Consider the following 18165-nt stretch of genomic DNA (forward strand, 5'->3'; position numbering starts at 1 on the left):
TAGTCGGGACCTTGTTAAAACACAACGTGACAAATGGGGGTGAAGGACTGCACGGGTGAGGTTTTTCAAGACAGAAGACAAAACCTAGCTGCTGTGTTAAGGCAGTTTCTGTTCCTGTGGAGTAGCAGCTCAGCACAAGGAGGTCTCCTTTGGTGTATTGTCCAGTTCATTACACCCAGTTCTCTTGTATCTCTGGGTTTAGTAGTGCAACTAAGTCTTTAGGGTGAAGGGGCTTGTTTGAAGAAACCATACCCAACTGGCACCTTAGAACATGCTGACTTTCCTCTTGCAATCTCTTCTGTCACTCTTGTTAAATAAATAAAATTGCAATGGGATTAAGGATTCTTCTTAAATGAAGAGATGTGCTGTGCCTACCCCTGCAACTGATTGAGTCACTTTCCTCAGCAAACGTAGCAGAAGGCACCTTTCTTTGTCTCATTACTGCATCTTCATGGGATAACTGAAGTCCCTTGCCTTAGGATTGCATCCATCCATTCATCCATCCATCCATTCATCCTCACTGGGGTAGAGTCCCACACAACTGCTGGGCATGTGGCTTGAGCAGAGTTGGTGGGGTCTGGGAAATGACAACTGACAGCAGAAGAAAGGTCCCTGAGGACCGAGATGTTCACGCAGCTCTCCTGCGACAGAGCATCGCTTTCAGTGTTTGCAGGTGTCACTGTGTCACAGCTATCACTGGCATCCACACAGCCACGCCTTGTTTTGCAGGTACCAGTGGTTGGGGTAATGCATGTGGGTGTGACAGTCCTGGCAGCAGGAGATGCTGAGTATGTGCCTTGTGTCCCTGCCCTATCCAGAGTCACAGTACAGTCACAGTACACGGGAGGATGAGGACTGAGAGCACGTGGCACTGCACTGCAGCCCTTCCCCTTGCTTGCACAACTGGCTACAAGCAGATACTCAGCAGCTGAGCATTGCCTAGAAAGGAGAGGCCAAGGTTCAGTTTCCTTCCCTGCCTGTGAGGCTCTTGATTCCTTTCCCCATAAGCATCAAGCTGTATTGGTGGGGCTTTGCCCAGGTATTTCCTGAAGCAGACTCTGCACTCCAGGGTTCATTGCTTTCATGTAGATGGGTTTTACCACTCAGCTCTCTACTACTGTTGCCAGTCTCAGACACTCTGTTCCTTGCAACCCAGAGCTGCCTTAGTGCAAGGTGATTTCATACCAGTGTGGTGGCTTCATGATAATAAGGAATGCTCAAATCTTCATAGGCAGAAAGGATATTTGTACTGAGGTATTATGGATGTTCTATCCCACAGGTAAGCTGAATAATACCAAAACACAAGCCACCAGCCTCTTACCTGCTGCTTGGGAGGTGTTTGGTACCTATTCTAGCAAAAAGCTGGTTCCTGTAAGTAGTGAGCAGAGACAGCAGCTCCCTGTGGGATGGTGTGTTAGCACCGAAGTTGCTGAGCAGGGCAGAGCTGAAGGTTCACCCAGCTCTGTCTGCTGTGGGACAGTGTAGGTGGTGGCCTCTTTAAAGCAGCAGGAAACAAACTGGGGCCCATGGGTATCATGAGCTGGGAGAATGTGTGAAAATTTTATGACAGCAGCAGGACATCTCTGAACTGAGCCTGGTGCTCCTCACTGGCTTGTGATGGCAGACTGATCAAGGAGAAGAGCTGTAAAGTGCCCATCCAGAGCAGAGGGAAGGTCCCTACTTGAGTATTGCAGGATTTCCAGCACTGCTGTGTGCATACACCAAAAAAGCCACGTTCCTTCTTGTTGATCAAGTCGTGCAAAGCAGGCTCTGGTCATCTTTGATCAAAAGGACTTTTGGCTACCTGCTCACCAAAGGGCTGACCCACAGGCAGGGACAAATACTCCTTTCTGTCAGGCCATAGCCAATGTTACTGCATAGGACAGAGTAACCTGCAGGCTTTCCAGAGCTTTGTAGACACCCTGATAGCCTTTGGCTCCAGTGAAGGCAGATGCCAGTGTGCTTTCTGAGGATCGAGTCTGCCAACCCAGTGTCCAAGACTGACTGACATCACTGGGAGTAGGCTTTCAGTGAATTATTAGTTAGGCTTTTGGGGGCCTATCCAGTTAAAATGAGAGTTTTCTTATTCTGTTTGGGAGATGTGTATGGCTTTGGGGAGAGGTGTGTGACTTGCTAAAGCTCCCAAGCTACTTTTGGCCATTGGAAGAACAGCAGGTGCCCCAGGACTGAACATGCACAACTTTTATCCAGTCTGTAATCTGTTGTAGATGGTCAGTCTCCTGGGGAAAAATCTGTGTAGCTACAGCATACAACTCTTACCTCTGTAACAGGAGGGAGCTGGAGAGGACAGTGACACCACCTATCTGTCCTCTGAGCTGTGAGGAGCCTGGATTCCAGCGAGGGTGAACAGCCACACAGAGCTCCAGGGGAGATGGTGCCCAGGCAGGAGCTGCAGCGAGGGCTCAACTTCCACCACGGAGAAAGCTACATTTGTCAAAACATGGTAATGCTGGGGCCAGAGTGACTCCAGTCTCAGTGGGATGGATGAGGGATGTCACAGCTGCCAGGGTGGTACAAATGGCTCCCTTCTGTCCTCTTGCATTCAGCCTTCTTCCCCCTGTGCTTGCTGTGACAGCAGTTCTCAATCCCCTGCACCACTCTGTCTTGGGGCTGCTTATTTCCTTCTCCAGCATAAGAATGCTTTTAAGACAATCAGAGTATTCTTCACAGCAGAAATTGGACTGTGTCAAAGCGCCTAAAATAAACCCTGAAGTTTATCACTTCACTTATAGAATAAGAAAAGTTTCTTTCTACTAGGATCACATTGTCAATTTGCAAATCTCCAATTCATGTAAACATTTGGTTCAGACCAGGTGCGGTGTAAATAGTGCAGAGTCTCAAGGGTTAACTCCTTTGCCCCCTTCTTTTTAACTCAGTGGATCAGACTCGGGTCCATCAGCAAGCTGGGCAGCTGCCCCACTCCCCATCTTGAAGCAGGAATTGTTGGAGAGTTTTCTCTTTTTCAAATTAATTTTTCTTGAAAAAAGAGAAGAGACGGTTTCCTTCGGCCCCGACGGGCTCGTCCCCCTGCTGCTCCGGCCTGAAGGCGGGGGAGGGCCGGGCACTCCGCTTGGCGCCGGAGCCACTGGAGAAGGAATAAGCAAGCTGGCTCCATTCCTTCGGGTGTTTGTCCATCAGCTGCTGGTCAATGACCCTGTGCATGTCATCCTGCAGCAGAGGGAGAGGACAGAGGCCTTAGTGGCAGCTGATGCTCAAGGGGAGCTGGCGCGGGGGCGGCTGAAATGGGTGTGAAACGTGCAGTGATGAGATGGAGCAGGGATGACGGGAGCAGGGACAGACCTGTGTCCCCACCCGACAGCAGGCTCGGCTGTGCCTGCTGCCGTGAGGCTTTTCAGGGGGCGAGGAAGATCAATCACACAATTCTGAGGGATAAATTGCTCAGGTGGTCTCACACAGGAGTTCTGTGCCTGCTTGGGACTCTGGCACCCCTAAGCTGTGTTTCTCTGCTGGCTGCAGCTTGCAGATGTCCTCTTTGGGGGAGAAATAAATAAGAAGGACAAATGCAGCTGGAAGCAAAGGGCAGAAGAAGGATGGAGGTCTGTGCTGAGCAGGTCTGTGTGCACACCAAGTGCACAGGCAGGGGTGGCATGGCCATTGTCACTGGGGCTTCTTTAGGGAAGATGCCAAGGGGCTGGGGTGGGTGTGGGGCCACCAGATCCCTCCTGGGCTTTGCACCAGACTCACCAAACAGAACTGAGCTTGTCCCTTAGACCCTCTCCTTCCCCTGGAACCAGCATAGCAGTGGGAGCTCTGGCTGACAGCTCAACATGAACTGTGGCTTTTCAGATGTACCAGAAATGCTCTGATTCTGTCCATGTTTGCACCACAGTGAAGCTGCTTTATACAAAATAATTACCCACTTCTGTTGCCACTAATGTTGTGCTAACATGTTTCTTGAAAACTTGGCTATAAATTTTACAGATTTTAAACTTTCAGATCCATTTCTTCTCCTCCATCTGAATACTTAAGCTACAGCTTAGTGAAAATGTGTGTATACAAACTGGCCCCACAGGAGGAATCAACTGCTCTCCAGAGGTTTGGTCCCTGATTAGGGCTGAGGACACTGTCTGGTGAGAGCAAGGATACTCTGGATGGGCTAGAGTGGTGGAGGTGCTGTTCATTCAGCACCTGGTGAGGGGCAGCCTGTCAGGGCAGCCCCAGGACTGAAGAGAAGGTGCTGCCATTGCCCAGCAGGTGCCCCAGCTGCTCTGGATTGGAATCAGATCAGCCAGCTGGGACTGGAAGCTTAATGGCTAATCTATTGTTGCAGCATTTTCTGCACGGAAGAGGACTGATAGCCATGACCTGGACTTGAATTTAGTATGGGGACTTCACCTGTGGGAGCAGGAGGGTGCAGAGCTACACAGACTGGGGAAGCTTTGGGTCTTTTTAGAGAAGGGCTGGAGAGAGGAAAGGCAGAGGGAGAGTTGAAGAGGTTGAGGTGAACATCAGTATGAAATATCAGTGAGACAGGTATCCAGAGCTGAAGCTGCCACGTGAAAATGTACAGCACTTGGATTTTGAAGGCACCTCTTCTGCTAAATGAAGTAGGTACCCAGGCTCCTGCATGGCAGATCTGTGTCCTTGATTGACCATACAACAAAGGATGAGAATGATTTATATGTATATTTTTATATATATGTACACATAAAAATAGCATATATATATAAAAAAATACAATATGCACTATTGAGAGTTCACTGCATTGGGCCCCTGTCTGTCAGATGAGTGAGTCAGAGAGCAAAATACTTGGATGGGGGGGATTTTTTTCCTTGAGTCCTATTTTATAGCCTGTATGATTATGTACTTAGAGAACACTGTCATCTTGTTGACAGCCCTTGATGAAATGCAGACTAGAAGTGTGCAAGAGCAAAATGTTACCAGATTAAAGCGTCCAATTATGCCTAGCTAAAGCAGAGACTTTTATCCTATTTTATCAGGAACGTTCTGCAAACTCCTTTGCAAAATAGTCCCCAAAATACATAAATCACCCAACTTGTTTTGTGCCTCTGTGGCTGAGCTGCTGTTGGGGGGACATGAGGTGGCTGGAAACTATTTTGCTGCTGTGAAGTGACACCTCAGGTCAGTATGTTGGAGACAATTTACTGCCATGAAGTGGGCCTGGGCCTCAGCTCAGAGAGCTGATGGGAGCAGGTTTGGGGACAGCACCTGTTCTTAACCCCTAAGCTGCGTTTATTCTAGCACTAAGTAGGCCTCACTTTATACCACCCACCCAGACTGAACTTGGATCCAGACAGCTCCTATGTAGAGCACTGAAGTGTCACTGGACAAGGACGCTGAGAAGTAAAATCCCAGTCTGTCTTTCAAGATGCTTTCCAGACACTAAATATATGGAGTGGGTTAATAACATGTGCACCTCAGCCTGGCTTTCCCCGTGGTGCCCTGGTAAAGCCTCACCATGGGGTGCAGGATGCTGCCCCTGGCTGGTGCTGGGATGGGGAGTGTGGGTGGAATATTGGTGGGTGATGGAGACCCCCACTAGCCCCTCTTGCCAGATGATGGTGAGGGCAGAGAAGGATGTGGGTGATGGTGGCAGCAGATGGAGAGGGGATGGTGGGTGTGGGGAGCTCACCTCAAAGGCAGGAGGGGTGTACGACTAAAGCTGTTGGTACAGGAACTGAGAAAGGCCACTAGATCAGAAACCAAAGGAGCCAGATAGTAAAAAGCCCTGAGGAAGCAAACTGTAAGCAGGAAAAAGAAAAGAAAGAAGAAAAGAAAAGGAAAAAAAAAAAAAGAGAGAGAGAAACGAAAACACAGTGGAGTTGAAACAGGAGCAAGGTTGTATGGGAAAGGTTTCTACTGGTCAGGCTGGTTGTTAGTAGAGCTGGGGTCTAGCATGGTCTGCAACAAATCAGTATAAATGGCACAGACCTTTTCCCTAGAGTCTGCTTTATTTTCTGTTGAAGTAGCCCTCCCTTGGTGCTGGTTCTGGGAGGAGGCAGCTTTGTCTGCTCTCAAGGGCTCTCTGCCTTCACAAGGCTTTTCCCCACTGACCCCAAGCAGAGACAGCATCTCCAGGGCAGCTGTGGAGCTGCTATGACTTTGTTTATTTACCTTGGTGAAGAACTGGAATTTTAGCTTCTCCTTCTTGATGGATCTTCAGAGTTGATGAAAACAGTGCAGCAACAATCAGGACAACCTCGTTTTCCCCCCTTTCTGCTCCATCATGGAAATGCACAGACATGCTGTGCCCACACATACCCAAAGTGTGCCTGCCTAGGGGCATCTCCTGCACAGACCCCTCCCCACCCCGGGGCAGAGCAACGTGCACATTCCTCATCGTGCCAGGAGGCACAGTCTGCTTCTCCATTTTAAATGAGTGTTTAGAGCTGTAGAATTAACAGCTCACAGCCAAAAGGCTCGGAGCAGGGAGGAGCAGCTCCCAATCCATGGATGCTCAGGCGGGGATCAGGACACACCCACAGGGAGGGTGACCCTGGCACGTGTCCCACAGCCCCTGCCCTGCCGGGTGCTCACCTGCCAGGCCTCCAGCTGCTGCGAGAGGTTCACCTTCTGCTGGATGGCGTCCAGGAGTTGGCTGTTGAGGGACATCATGTCGATCTTGCACTTGGTCAGCTCCACCTCCACCGCGTTCTTCCTGCGGGGACAGAAATCGGGGCGTAGCACCTTTTACTTTTTAAATGAAGAGCTAAGCATATCTAAACAAGTCTACAATTTATGTCTTTCATTGGCAAGTCCCCACATCCTAAGGTGTTCCTCTCTGTTGTATTCTGGACAATCTGTTAATCTGAAGAGTGGGACACAACTTTTGACATCATTACTTTAAAACCAGCAGATTTCTGATAAGCACACTGTGAGGAGTACTGAAAGAAAATTAGATACACTGCTGTGTAAGATAATAGTGTGCCTGGATAATGTGCAAGATCTGCCAATAAAATGGAGATCTAGAACAAGGTAGAATCTATATACAAACATTTTCTCTTTTTCTTCTGTTTACATGCATAGAGAACAAATAGTATGTGCTAAAAATCAAATGACCTGTGTCTGATTGCTTGATCAATAAATTGCAACATAAAACAAACAAATAAAAAACCTTTTAAAGTGTGCAATTCTGCTTTCACTTGAGACTTGGACTGAAGGAAGAAACGAAAGAAGAGAGCTTATCACAGCATATATATTTTAAGAATGACAAACCGTTAAAGTAGTTTGAATTTGAATAGTTTGAATAGTTAGGCTTTAAGGAAAGCTCCTAATTTCAGTGGAGTTGTCCCAGCCCTTGGGAACACCTCTGCTGCATTTCTTCCCAGACATTTGGTGGCTATTGGGTGTCTTGTGCCACGGACAAGGTTACCCAAAAAGCCCCAAGTGCTCAGTGGCTGAGATGTTCCAGCTGCTCTTTGCTTGTGGAAAGGAATTGTAGTTTAGGATGGAGCAATTTCCTAAAGCTGCTCAAGCTGGGAAATGCTGCTCACCATGCTAGGAGCACACAGGTGAGTACAAAGCTTAAGTTTTCAATTAACTGCTGTGTGATAGGAAACTGTAAGATGACTTGCTGGGAACCATCTTTCCTTGCAAACATTTTTGAGAGAAATAATTGCATCTTATTAACTGTAGCTAATTCCTTGTCTCCTAATAGCACCCTTGTGCTCCCCCGCAGAAGAGCAATTTAGGAATTTGTGTTTATATTCCAGGTACTGGTTGCTTAACACTTCCTCTGAAAGGATCCTATTTTCCTATTGCTTCCCATGTTGCCAAACTTCAGCTTCAAGCAAAAAATTTTCCACACCAGATGTCTGCCTCGGGCAGTGATTTTATTTCTGTTCAGAGTTAGGGATTTTTGGGGGGATGGGTTCAACAAAAGCAACTTAACCCTTGAGGTGTGAGGTGGGAAGAAAATCACGAGCCTCTCCAGGCAGCAACCAGCCCACTGGGTCTGGGAGGGATGTTTTTCACTTCAGTGACAGGATGCTCTTGTCTGCTTTCACTTGCTGCCACTTTCTGCTCCTTAATCCCCCTCGCCCGTGCCCCATTCCCGGGGCTCCTGCACTGCAGGACAGCCAGCCCCAAACATCGGTGCTTTGTCCAGCAGGGTCACAGGGGGCTGGAGAAGCTGTGCCCTCCCACTCCCGGCGGTGGTTTGGGCACCTGAAGGAGCCTTTTGTTGCGAGGCTTCCCCGCTGCTGGTTGGATGTTTCCAGGGGATTGATGGCAGCGGCAGTGTTGCCATAGCCACGGCAGAGCCAGCAACCCACACGCACCGGGAATGTCAGAACTACCTCCCTGAGCCCGGCAGACAGCTGGGATGCTCCTGCTCCTTGCCAACAGATGGAGGTGTTACAGAGGACAGCGATGGGAATTTGGTAGCCAGCTAGCCCAGCAAGGGCAACACGGGCGATCGAGCCACTCATAAAAAGGGACGGTGTGGGCTGATTTAGCTCTTGCACCCTCATAGGTGCAACTCTCTCCTGCTTCTCTTCTTGTCCAGGGCTTTTCCCTAACAAGCTGGACTGATGGTGTCCTGGCCCACCTGCTTGTTGAAGGGACTAGCAGATGAATCCTTTCTAGCAGAGCACACGGGGGTAAAAGTGCCTGTCCCTCTCCTCTGGGCAAGGAGGGCTCAGGGCATTTTGGCAAGCCCGTGGGCAGAGCTGGGGAAGGGTGATTTGGGGTATGGGGGAGCAGAACTGCACAGATCTTTAAGGAGGATGGGCAAAATAAAGAGCCAAACCAGTGGGAGAATCCCAAAAGGTGAAACAGAGAATTACAGGACTGGAGATGCAAAAAAGACCTCGGAACGGGAAAGAAGAGAGAGTGACCAGAGGAATGGTTTAGGGAAGAAGGCCAAGGATGATTAGGAAAGCAGGGCTGTGTGTCTGGAATAGCAAAAGAAGAAAAACGTGACAAATAGGGTAGACCTAGTGTTTCCATTTGGCACCCTGAAGTCCTCTCCTTGCTGTGACTGACACCAGCACCAGGGATGGCACAAACGTGGTTCACAGAACGCTCCTAAATGCCCCCAGTCCAGCCGTGGGGCAGCTCTGCCTTTAGCATCTCCTGCCCTGCTCCCAAGCTCCTGGCAGCATTTCCCAACACCAGCAAAGCCAAGGCATCCCTTGGTCACAGATGCTGTGCAGAGTAAGAGAAAACCACTCCAGAGGCATCTCCTGCCATGGCACTGCACAGGTGCCGGCTGTTGGTGGCTGTTGGTGGCACTCACTTGGCGATGGCCTCGTCGCGGTCCCTGATGGCCTGCAGGAGCCGTTCGCTCGCCTCCTTGTCCTCGGCAGCGCCGCGCAGCCGGTCCCGCTCCTCCTTCAGCGTCGTCATCTCCACACTCAGCAGCGTCACCTGTGGGCAGAGGGAGGCTGTGAAACCCAGGGCTGCCCGGGGAAATGCACCGCAAGCGTGTGCGGGGGAAAAGCCACACGGGCCAACCTGCAGATGGAGAGATACCCTGGTCGTAAAAAAATAGCTGTGTCTGCTGTGTGGGGCTATTAGTGCTGGTGCCACCCTCCATGAAATGCGCTGGTTTGTCCTGGGATGCTGACCTGAGCAAGATGTGTCACCAGGATGGCCTCAGTAACATGCAAAAACAGCACTGAAAGCTGTGCAGGGCAGGACCCACCTGTGACTTCACTGTCACTATGGCATCAGTGCTAAAATGTTACCCCCTCTAAGCAGTTTGTCTTGCAGTTTGCACACATCCTCTTAGTCTGCCTGTTATAATTCTGATCTTTACAGGGTTAAATTACTGCTAACATAATTTACAAGCAAATAATATTTTTGAAGGGACCATTAAGTCTCCTGAAGTAATATGAAGCTGTAGACAAAGGATGTGAAAATTCTCTTTCATGCCATGGAAGGTGTTACTGGCACATCTTACAATTTTAATTAGACTTTGAAATATGTCTGGAGTCTTAAATAGTCTGAGAAATGATCTATCGTTTTGGTCCTGTGCAGAGTGAGTTAATAGGGTGTGAAATCATGCAAGGATTGCATTAGCACAGCTTCATAATATTTCATACACATTTAATTTCTTTGTCTAGGGCACACACATGCTCCGTTACGCTACTCCACCACCTGGAAACCCTTCCAGCGTTTGACCCACCTCCTGCCTCTAAATGCAGCTCAGTAGTGCTTGAATCTTCAAAGAAATCTTTAGATAGAGGGCAGACAGTCAAAAAGGGCTCATCACATCCAGGGCGTGGGAGGATCTGCCGTTAGGGAGGCACGGCTGGGCCGGGGGGGAGGAGGGTGTGAATGCACCCTGTCTGTGCAGAGACTCCCCACGGGACTGGGGAGCTGTGCTAGGGCTGCCAGGGAACCAGGGAGCTGTGCCAGGGCTGCCAGGGAATTGGGGAGCTGTGCCCTCCCTCAGCCCTACATGGGGAACATCTCAGAGCAAAGATGAGACAGACAGCAGCGTGATGGGGTGATGTGAAAGGTGCTGAGCACTTCTACAGAAATCCCAGGGGACAGAGGATCCAGAGACCCAAAACATGGTGTTTGGGGATAGGTTTGGAATTTTAATTGGTTCTGTCTGTGCTTCAGGTAAGAATGGGAGGAAACAAACAGGCAGGAGGTGTGAAATAGCTTCTCGGTGTAGACAGAGAAGGGGGTGACTCCTATCTCCACCTGCTCACCGTGCTCTTTGGGAAGGAGCAATGAATGTGTGTGATGCCACAAGACCCTAAAAACCATTTAGAAGAAGCTCCCCTTTGATTGTATCAATACCAGTGCCAGAAGAGAGGGATGAGGAGGCAGCAGAGCACTGCTTCCCCCAGGTGGACCAGATTTCCACATGCATCAATTTTCTGTAGCACTGAACAGAAGATGATGTTGCCTCTTCAATAGGAGGTGAGAATAATAATTAAACCTGGAGCAAGTGTGAGGCTGGATAACAGGCAAAAGCTGTGGGAGACATGTACTTGCTGTAGGAGGCTGGAATTCCTCTCTGAGAGTAATGGCTGCTGCATTTGTATCTATGCCCCATCTTTCTCCACATCACACAGAGGTGTGAGAAGGAAACAGAACTGCAGTCCTCCCTTTGCTTACTAAATATTCAGAGCTTTGGTAGTTGGGTACCCCAAAAAGCAGACCTAGGGTTCCAGACTTGGAATCCAGAGCTGGTCTTCTGGTCCCTCCTGGCTGGAGAGTTTGAGGAGATCAGACAAGCCTAAAATCTGTGATTGAGTTTCTAAAGGTCTTTGTCAGCACTGCCAGGTTGCAGAGATCGAGCCCTTGTCTTCTCAGGTGTGTTTAAGGGCAAGAGGGGCTTGTGTGTGGTGCACAGGACTGCAGCAGCATGGCCAATGCAGTGTCTGGGCTTGTGTCTCACTGAGGGCAGAAGTCTGGACCTTCCAAAGTGTCTCTTGTGGTGGCCACACTGCTGAGGGGAGCAGTCCTAGGGGAAGGATGGGCTCTGGGGCTGCTCCCCTCCCACAGTCTGCCCTGATCAGCTGCTGTGGAAGCAGGACATTTCCCACCCTTACACACGTGCAGCCACCACTGCTAGGGTATTTAATGATTTTTCCTATTTATTCTCCAAAGGGTGATACAGCACTGCTGGGAAGACTGGCCAAGGACATTAAGCCCATTCCCTGCTCCAGTGCAGTTGCTGCTGCTTCTCCTGCAGCCTCCAGATCCCCCACAGAGACAAGGACTGCCAACCACCTCTTTGGGGGCCTGTGTCCATTTCCTGCTCTTGGCATAGGATCTCAGACACAGATGATGCTGTGCTGGGTGTGGATGCAATGGGATTCTGTGCTTTGGGTGTGCTGTTGGTGTTGGGGCTGGATCATCCTTGCTGCTGAGGTTGCCTCAGCTGGTCCCTGGGGTGCTGCCTGGTGCCAGCCTGGCCACAATTAGGATTCTCTGGGAGTGCTTTCCTGAGGGTTTTGTGATGCTGCTGTGGAAGGGGTCAAGCCCTGTTCCATGCACAGCAGAGCAGCACTGTTATATCCAGGGAATGGGTGCACACACCCCTCACAAGGGCTCAGTGCAGCAATCCAGGTCAGCCTGGATACCTTTAGGTTTCCAATACCCCATATTAAGCAGCTTTGTACTTTGAGGTCTTCTGCTGAGAAGAATTTAAGTAACAGAGATGGGCTAAAAAACATATTGAGAGAAAAGCTGAAGTTTGGCTGCTTGAGATGGTGCCTTGGATGGGCCCCACACAATTTGTCAGAAACTTTCATCCTAAATGCTTAAATCCTCTGCATTTAGTTTAACAAATCTCCCTCATCCAACCACTTCGGCTTAAATCCTCCTGGGTTATTTATCATGTTGGTCTCTTTGATGGAAGGCATGTCTTGGAGGATGAACACTGCTGTTACAAGACCACATGTAAAGTGTGTGAGTTGCTAACCTGGCTGTGCAGTCGCTGCAGCTCCTCCAAACTCTGCCTCAGTTTCCCCCGTTCTCCCTCCATTAATTCCCTCAGGGCTCGTGAATCCTCACTTGTTCTCCTGATCTGCTCCTCTAAGGTGTCGTCGTCGCTTCGCCGAGAGCTCTGAGAGCGGGAGAGAAATCTCTTGCTCAGATTTCACTTTAAAAAAGGCAATTGTATTAATTTGGTACCAGTTTTTTGCTCCCATACACCTCCACAACCAAGGGTGCTCAACCAAGGGTAGTTCTTCCACACATGATGCAAAGAGCATGCAGACTGTGGCATAAACCAAATTTACAGAGACCTGCTGCCCATTTGGCAGCCCATGTGGCTACAGTCTCTGTTCTGTGGACCTTTTACAGGACTCTCTACATTTTATTTAACAAATACAACTTCCTCTCTATACTCAGCCTATGGGTACTTAAATTAGGAGGGTGAGTACTCCCCCACAGCCCCCTGCAGGGGTTGCACTGTCTTCCTCACCACAGCATCCCAAATAAGTCATAATGGCAATGCAACCAACTTGTAGGGAATGGGAATAGGTCTGATTTGAGCCACAACAAAAAGTGAGGTGTTTTGTTGTAATTCTGCACTTCTATGGATGATGAGTGGTCCCTCTCTGCCAGCCCCTCCTGCCCAGCAGCCTGGGGGCCACATCCTACAGACATCATCTTGTGCCAGCAAAATGCTTTACCTGCCATGGATTTGAGTTTGGCAGCTCCTTCCAAGACATTTCTACCAATGACAATTCACAGGGACAGAACCTCCTGACATAGGAGTTACGATGTTTTTGTGATACTATTGCTAATAAAGCAAGGTTAGGAAAATCCCAAATTAAATAACCAAACTGTGATGTGTAAGGCAATCTTCAATATTTCCACGTTGAAACTCTATCTTACTGAAAATCTCAAAGTAAGCCTACTTTTATTAATTTTCCAGAACGACTCCCAGGCTAATGACAGTTATGTGAGCTTGAAACTTCAGCTGGTCTGAGCACTACAGGCTGAAACCCATTGTACTTTGCTCTTGGCTGGCCATTTGAGACACAAGGAGTGGGCTATGCTCTGTGATTGCCCATCTCTATGAGCCACAGAAGTTTTCTGGGAGATCAAAGCATTCAGGATCCAGCAGCACTTGCAGCAAGCTCTGGGCCAGGGGATGTGCACAAGCCAAGGCCTCTCTGTGCCACCAACTTACCGTGGAGTCTGCCCCGTCCAGCACGTTCTGTATCAGTCTCTTGAGCTCACTGAGAGCTGCCCGCAGGCTCCCGGCTGGCACGTCTTTGGCTGATGAGGTTTCTGAGGACTCGTCCATGGAGGAGTCGGTGGACACGGCCGAGTCGGCGCTGTCGTTGCCCCGCAGGTGGGAGCAGAGGTACCGCACCTGGCAGTATGCCTCCCACAGCTGCAGCCTCAGCTGTAAAAGGGAGAGCCTGGGTTAGCCCAGGCTGTCAGGGCCACGGGGATCCTCCCTCCATGGGCAACTGAAGCCTGTGATTGCCAGCTCTCACAAATATTTGCCTTTGGAAATGGATGCAGAGGTTTTACTTTTGTATGGTCAAAAGGGTGTTGGTGTCAGACCCCCATCCCACTTTTCTAGCCTTTGGTTTGGCTCCAAATCCAGATCAAATGCATTAAACTCCCTTTTGCTCTGGGACTGGTCACAGAGGCCTGTGGGTTTTCCCAAAGACTAGAGGGCAAATACCTGTTCTCGTTCTTGTTCTAGCTCCTCCGCCTCCATGCTCTGCTCTATCTCAGAGAGCAGGGATGTGCTGGTTGTGTTGAGGTTTTGGAGACTTTTCTCCTCGCTGAGCTCTTCCACCTTGCCCTGCAGCTGCCGGTAGGACAGCCTCACCTCCTGGAGCTCCAGCTGGCTTTGGTGCAGCTTGGGAAGAAAAGCAAGGAATCAAAAAACATTAATGGAGGCGATATGGACTGGATCAATCTCTTGGTTTGTGAGGGAGCTCGGAGGGAGGAATGAGTGACACAAAACAGGTTTCCAGCCAGGAGGAAAGTACTCTTGGCTGGTATTGCTGTTTATTGGAGCTTAATAATCTCCAAGTGTCATTAGACACTGTTTAGAATCCAGAATATCCAGAAAGATAAAAATAGCAAGTTAATCAGCACTAAAATGAAGAACATTGTGAAGAAGTTGGGACTCAAGTAAAGAAATTTGTTGAAAACAACACAGTAGGAAGTGAATTAAAAAAGAAAGTGCTACCTACATTTTTTTAAAAATATATACAAATATATATTAATAAAGAAAAAAATACTCAGGGTTGTTTTGCAGAGCTGAGGATCCAGTGCTTGGTAACCCATAGAAGTGAAATGGAAAATCTTTGCTCTGCCCTAAGCCCCAGAGGTGCCAAGCTTGTTTTCTGGGGAGTGACATTTGGTGATTCATGGCTGTGAACATCACAGAGATTGTTGGGAAACTACCTGAGCACTGGGATCTAAGAGGCCAGTTCCAGAGACTGCCCTCTGGAACAGCAAGATCTAGAAAAGCCCCTTTTGAAGCCAATTCTACAATTAAAAAATTAATAAAATGAACTGCAACCAGAGTCCTCTGATTCTTTTTGCATTTACTTCATTTCCCCAGCACCCTGCCCCACTTCCTTGCTCAGATCTCCCTCCTAAGCTGCTCTTTGCTGTCAAGATGCCTCACTGATGTTCTTGTTACTCCTCTTCATGGGGAACACCCAGGACCTTGCTTACTGCCATTCTTGCATGAGCTATTTCATTCTTCCAGTTTTCTGTCTCTGTCTGAACTGGGGTTTGTGGCCAATTTTACCCCAAATCATGACTTCTACTGCATCTCCCCATCCCCTCCCTGCCTCACTGCTGCCTCCTCACCTGCAGGTCCTTGTCATGGCTTTGTCTCTCCAGGATGAGGACTCGGTCCTGCAGCTCCTCCACGGTTCCCTGGAGCAGGTCATTCTCCTCCATCATGGCACTGAGGCGATGCTCCAGCTCCCTCTTTCTGTCCGTCAGCATTTTGATCTGCAGGGCAAAGAGAGGCCCTGTCAGACTTCACAGGGACCAGAGAGGAGAGATACCACATTTCCAAGAGAGAAATGAAACAGCAAAAAGCAGAAGGGTGTACACAGATGTTCTGTACCTGTATGAGAGAAACTACCTCTGTGTGTGGTTTAAAGCTTAGCAAAGCTCTGAAAGGAAACAACTCTTTCCCCAGGCTGCAGGGGCAGCTCCAAAGGGGCTGGGTGTGTGCTGGCAGGTCAGGGACCAGGCAGAAATATTCAAAGGTATTAAGCGGAGACCAGCCCTGCCCACCCCTTGCACCTTAACCTTTGAAAGACTGGGAAAAACTGGTTACTTTTCCTGGCTGCTCCTGATGGTGGCATTTTCTCCTGCATGGGTGCTGGAGACCACAGGGTGAGCCAGCAGGATCCAGGGTGAGCCTGTGGGATCCTGCTCCCTGTAGGGCTGTGCCACAGCACTGCCCGTAGCTGATCTTAATTGCTGTGTGTTCATCAGGTCCTCACCAGGGATTTTTCTATCTTTTCACTTGTGAAGACTCCTTTCTGTGCCATGCTTATTTTTAGCCTCCCAGTGATCGGTTGCCTTTAAAATTGGTTCATTTCTTTTAATTGTCAAGGGCAGTGATTTCAGGCGAGGGACAGTGTGCCAAACAAACCCTCCATGACTCAGTTAGCTGGGAACGGTGCAAGGCATGAATCAGCACTAGCCAAGGTCACTTCTTTTTTAACCAAGAAGAAGGAGCTTTATCCCACATTAGTACACACAGGATCTCTGGGGTCTGATATGCCAGCCATCCACCAGTCCAGTGTAACCCCAAGTATTCCCTATGGCTTCCTTTCACTTCATGAAGCATGAAAAAATTCAGCAAATTCCTACTGTTTTCTTGGCCTTTTTGGACCTTGTCTCTGCTGCTTTCCAGGTTGCTGGAAAGATTTGGCTGCACAAAGAAATATCAGCCAAGTATGTGGATTTGCTATTTCTGCAGAGTAAAGGCTGCTGGAGGTATTGGAAAGCTGCTCTGAGGTGACTAATGGTTTCTGAGACATCTCTGCCCACCACAATCATGATTTGCATGGGATGGGGAAAGAAAAATAAGAGGTTTAATGGAGAGATTGTATCAAGATTTCATATTTGGTGGGCAGACCAGTAACAAACATGCTGTAAATAACCATACAACAGAAAAAATGTCACTCTGCCATGAGCCCTTGACCATGGGAAAGGCACAGGGGAAAGGGTTTGGAAAGCAAGAGACAGGAATGAGGTGAGGAGACAAGGTGTGGCATGCATGGTGACAGGCATGCATGGTAACAGTGATATACATGCAGGCAAACCCTTTCCAAGCCTCCATACTTACTTCAAGAACCTGCTGCTCCACACCAAGGGGAAGGGGAGAAAAGGCAAGGGACCAGCAAGGAGCAGGTAGGAGCAGGAGAAAAGAAATGGAGAGATTTTAGGAAAAGCTTTTCCAGGCAGCTTTTAAATAAAAGAAGTCATTGGGTAGTAGAGCTGGACATCTTCTACCCATCTAGTTCCTGCCTATGTGATCCCCAGTGACCCTGTCAGGGAAGGGAAAAGGAAGGAAGTTGCATCATTCCTGCAAATATACCTGAGTTAAACCAGGCAAAGGGTTCTTGCTTTCCCAAGTACATGGCTCAGAGGCAGGAGAAGACTGCTGCTTTCTTTGCAAGCATGAGGAACAGAGGAAAAAAGCCCTTGCAGACCTTCTCACCATGCATGCCACAGTTTAATCTGCACTGGGCAGCAGCCCTGCAGCAGCACAGCCATGGTTTGGCTCCTGGAAGAGCCTTCTCATCTGTTCATTTTGCAGGAATGCTGTGGCTGAGGCAGCACTGGAAGATGCCCTGAGCCAGCCCAGCCAGAACACCATGGAGCAATCCTTGCTGGGACAGTCCTTTGCCCCAGTGCTGTCATCCCTCTGTTGGCTCCACCGGCTGACTGTGTTTGCTCAGCTCAGCTCAGGTCATTACACAAGCTCCAACAGCCCTGGCTGCATTCTGCAGGAGGGAGGCAGGTGACTCACCTCAGCCTGGAGGCTCTCCAGCCGCACGATGTGTTGGCTGCTGGAGGAATTCTTCTCCCGAAAGTCCTCCCGGAGAGTGTGGACCTGCAGGGAGAGCTGCCGCTCCACCTCCGACGCCTGCAAGGAAACACCAGCTCGAGTTACCCCACTGATGCAAAGCAGCCATCTCCTCCTACCCAGGGACACCTGCCCAGATACAGCTTCTGCACAAGCCCAGTTTCAGTAGAAACTGAATTCTGCACAGTTTGGGTGAGTGAAAATCTCATCCTGGACAGATACTGGGGAGAGCTGCCATTTAAACCATATCTATTTTCCCCTTTGGGCAGACAAGGGGATACAGCCCATAATTTTTTTCCACTGTAAAAAACCATGATGACTCCTGTGTCCTAGAGGAAATTCACTTTGCCTTAAAAATTGTAGCCTAGCTGGGGTTGAGGAGAAGACCAGGAAACACTCTTGTTAGATTTACACTCTCTTAACCTCTGAACATCTTTGACACAGCTCTCATATACCAAGTACTCTTTGCCTCTGATTCCCAGCTCCTGTCAAGGCCAGATGGAGAAACATCCACTCCACACGACTGTCAGTACAGGATCCCTGGGCTTGTCCCTCTTTCCCATTTTGAACCAGGGATGCCCCACTTATGCAGGGTGGTTTGAGGACAGCAGAAAGGCCATCCCTACCTGCAGGATCTAGGTTTGAAGCAGCCCTTA

At 49.2% G+C, this 18165-nt stretch overlaps 1 protein-coding gene across 1 annotated transcript in view; it reads right to left on the reverse strand.

The window, feature by feature from the left end:
• Positions 1 to 2988: 2988 nt before the first annotated feature.
• The window catches only part of BICDL1 (BICD family like cargo adaptor 1), a gene marked incomplete at both ends in the record, with an annotated part of 45001 nt that continues 29824 nt past the window's right edge, over positions 2989 to 18165 (reverse strand). The window contains 8 exons of the mRNA XM_083874069.1: positions 2989 to 3189; positions 6541 to 6661; positions 9242 to 9372; positions 12392 to 12535; positions 13610 to 13828; positions 14117 to 14296; positions 15265 to 15411; positions 17453 to 17569. Coding sequence (XP_083730195.1) covers positions 2989 to 3189; positions 6541 to 6661; positions 9242 to 9372; positions 12392 to 12535; positions 13610 to 13828; positions 14117 to 14296; positions 15265 to 15411; positions 17453 to 17569 — 1260 coding nt within the window. The remainder of the gene's footprint in view (positions 3190 to 6540; positions 6662 to 9241; positions 9373 to 12391; positions 12536 to 13609; positions 13829 to 14116; positions 14297 to 15264; positions 15412 to 17452; positions 17570 to 18165) is intronic.

This window comes from Zosterops lateralis (genome assembly GCF_965231275.1).
Source record: "Zosterops lateralis genome assembly, chromosome: 17".
Taxonomy (NCBI): Eukaryota; Metazoa; Chordata; class Aves; order Passeriformes; family Zosteropidae; genus Zosterops; species Zosterops lateralis.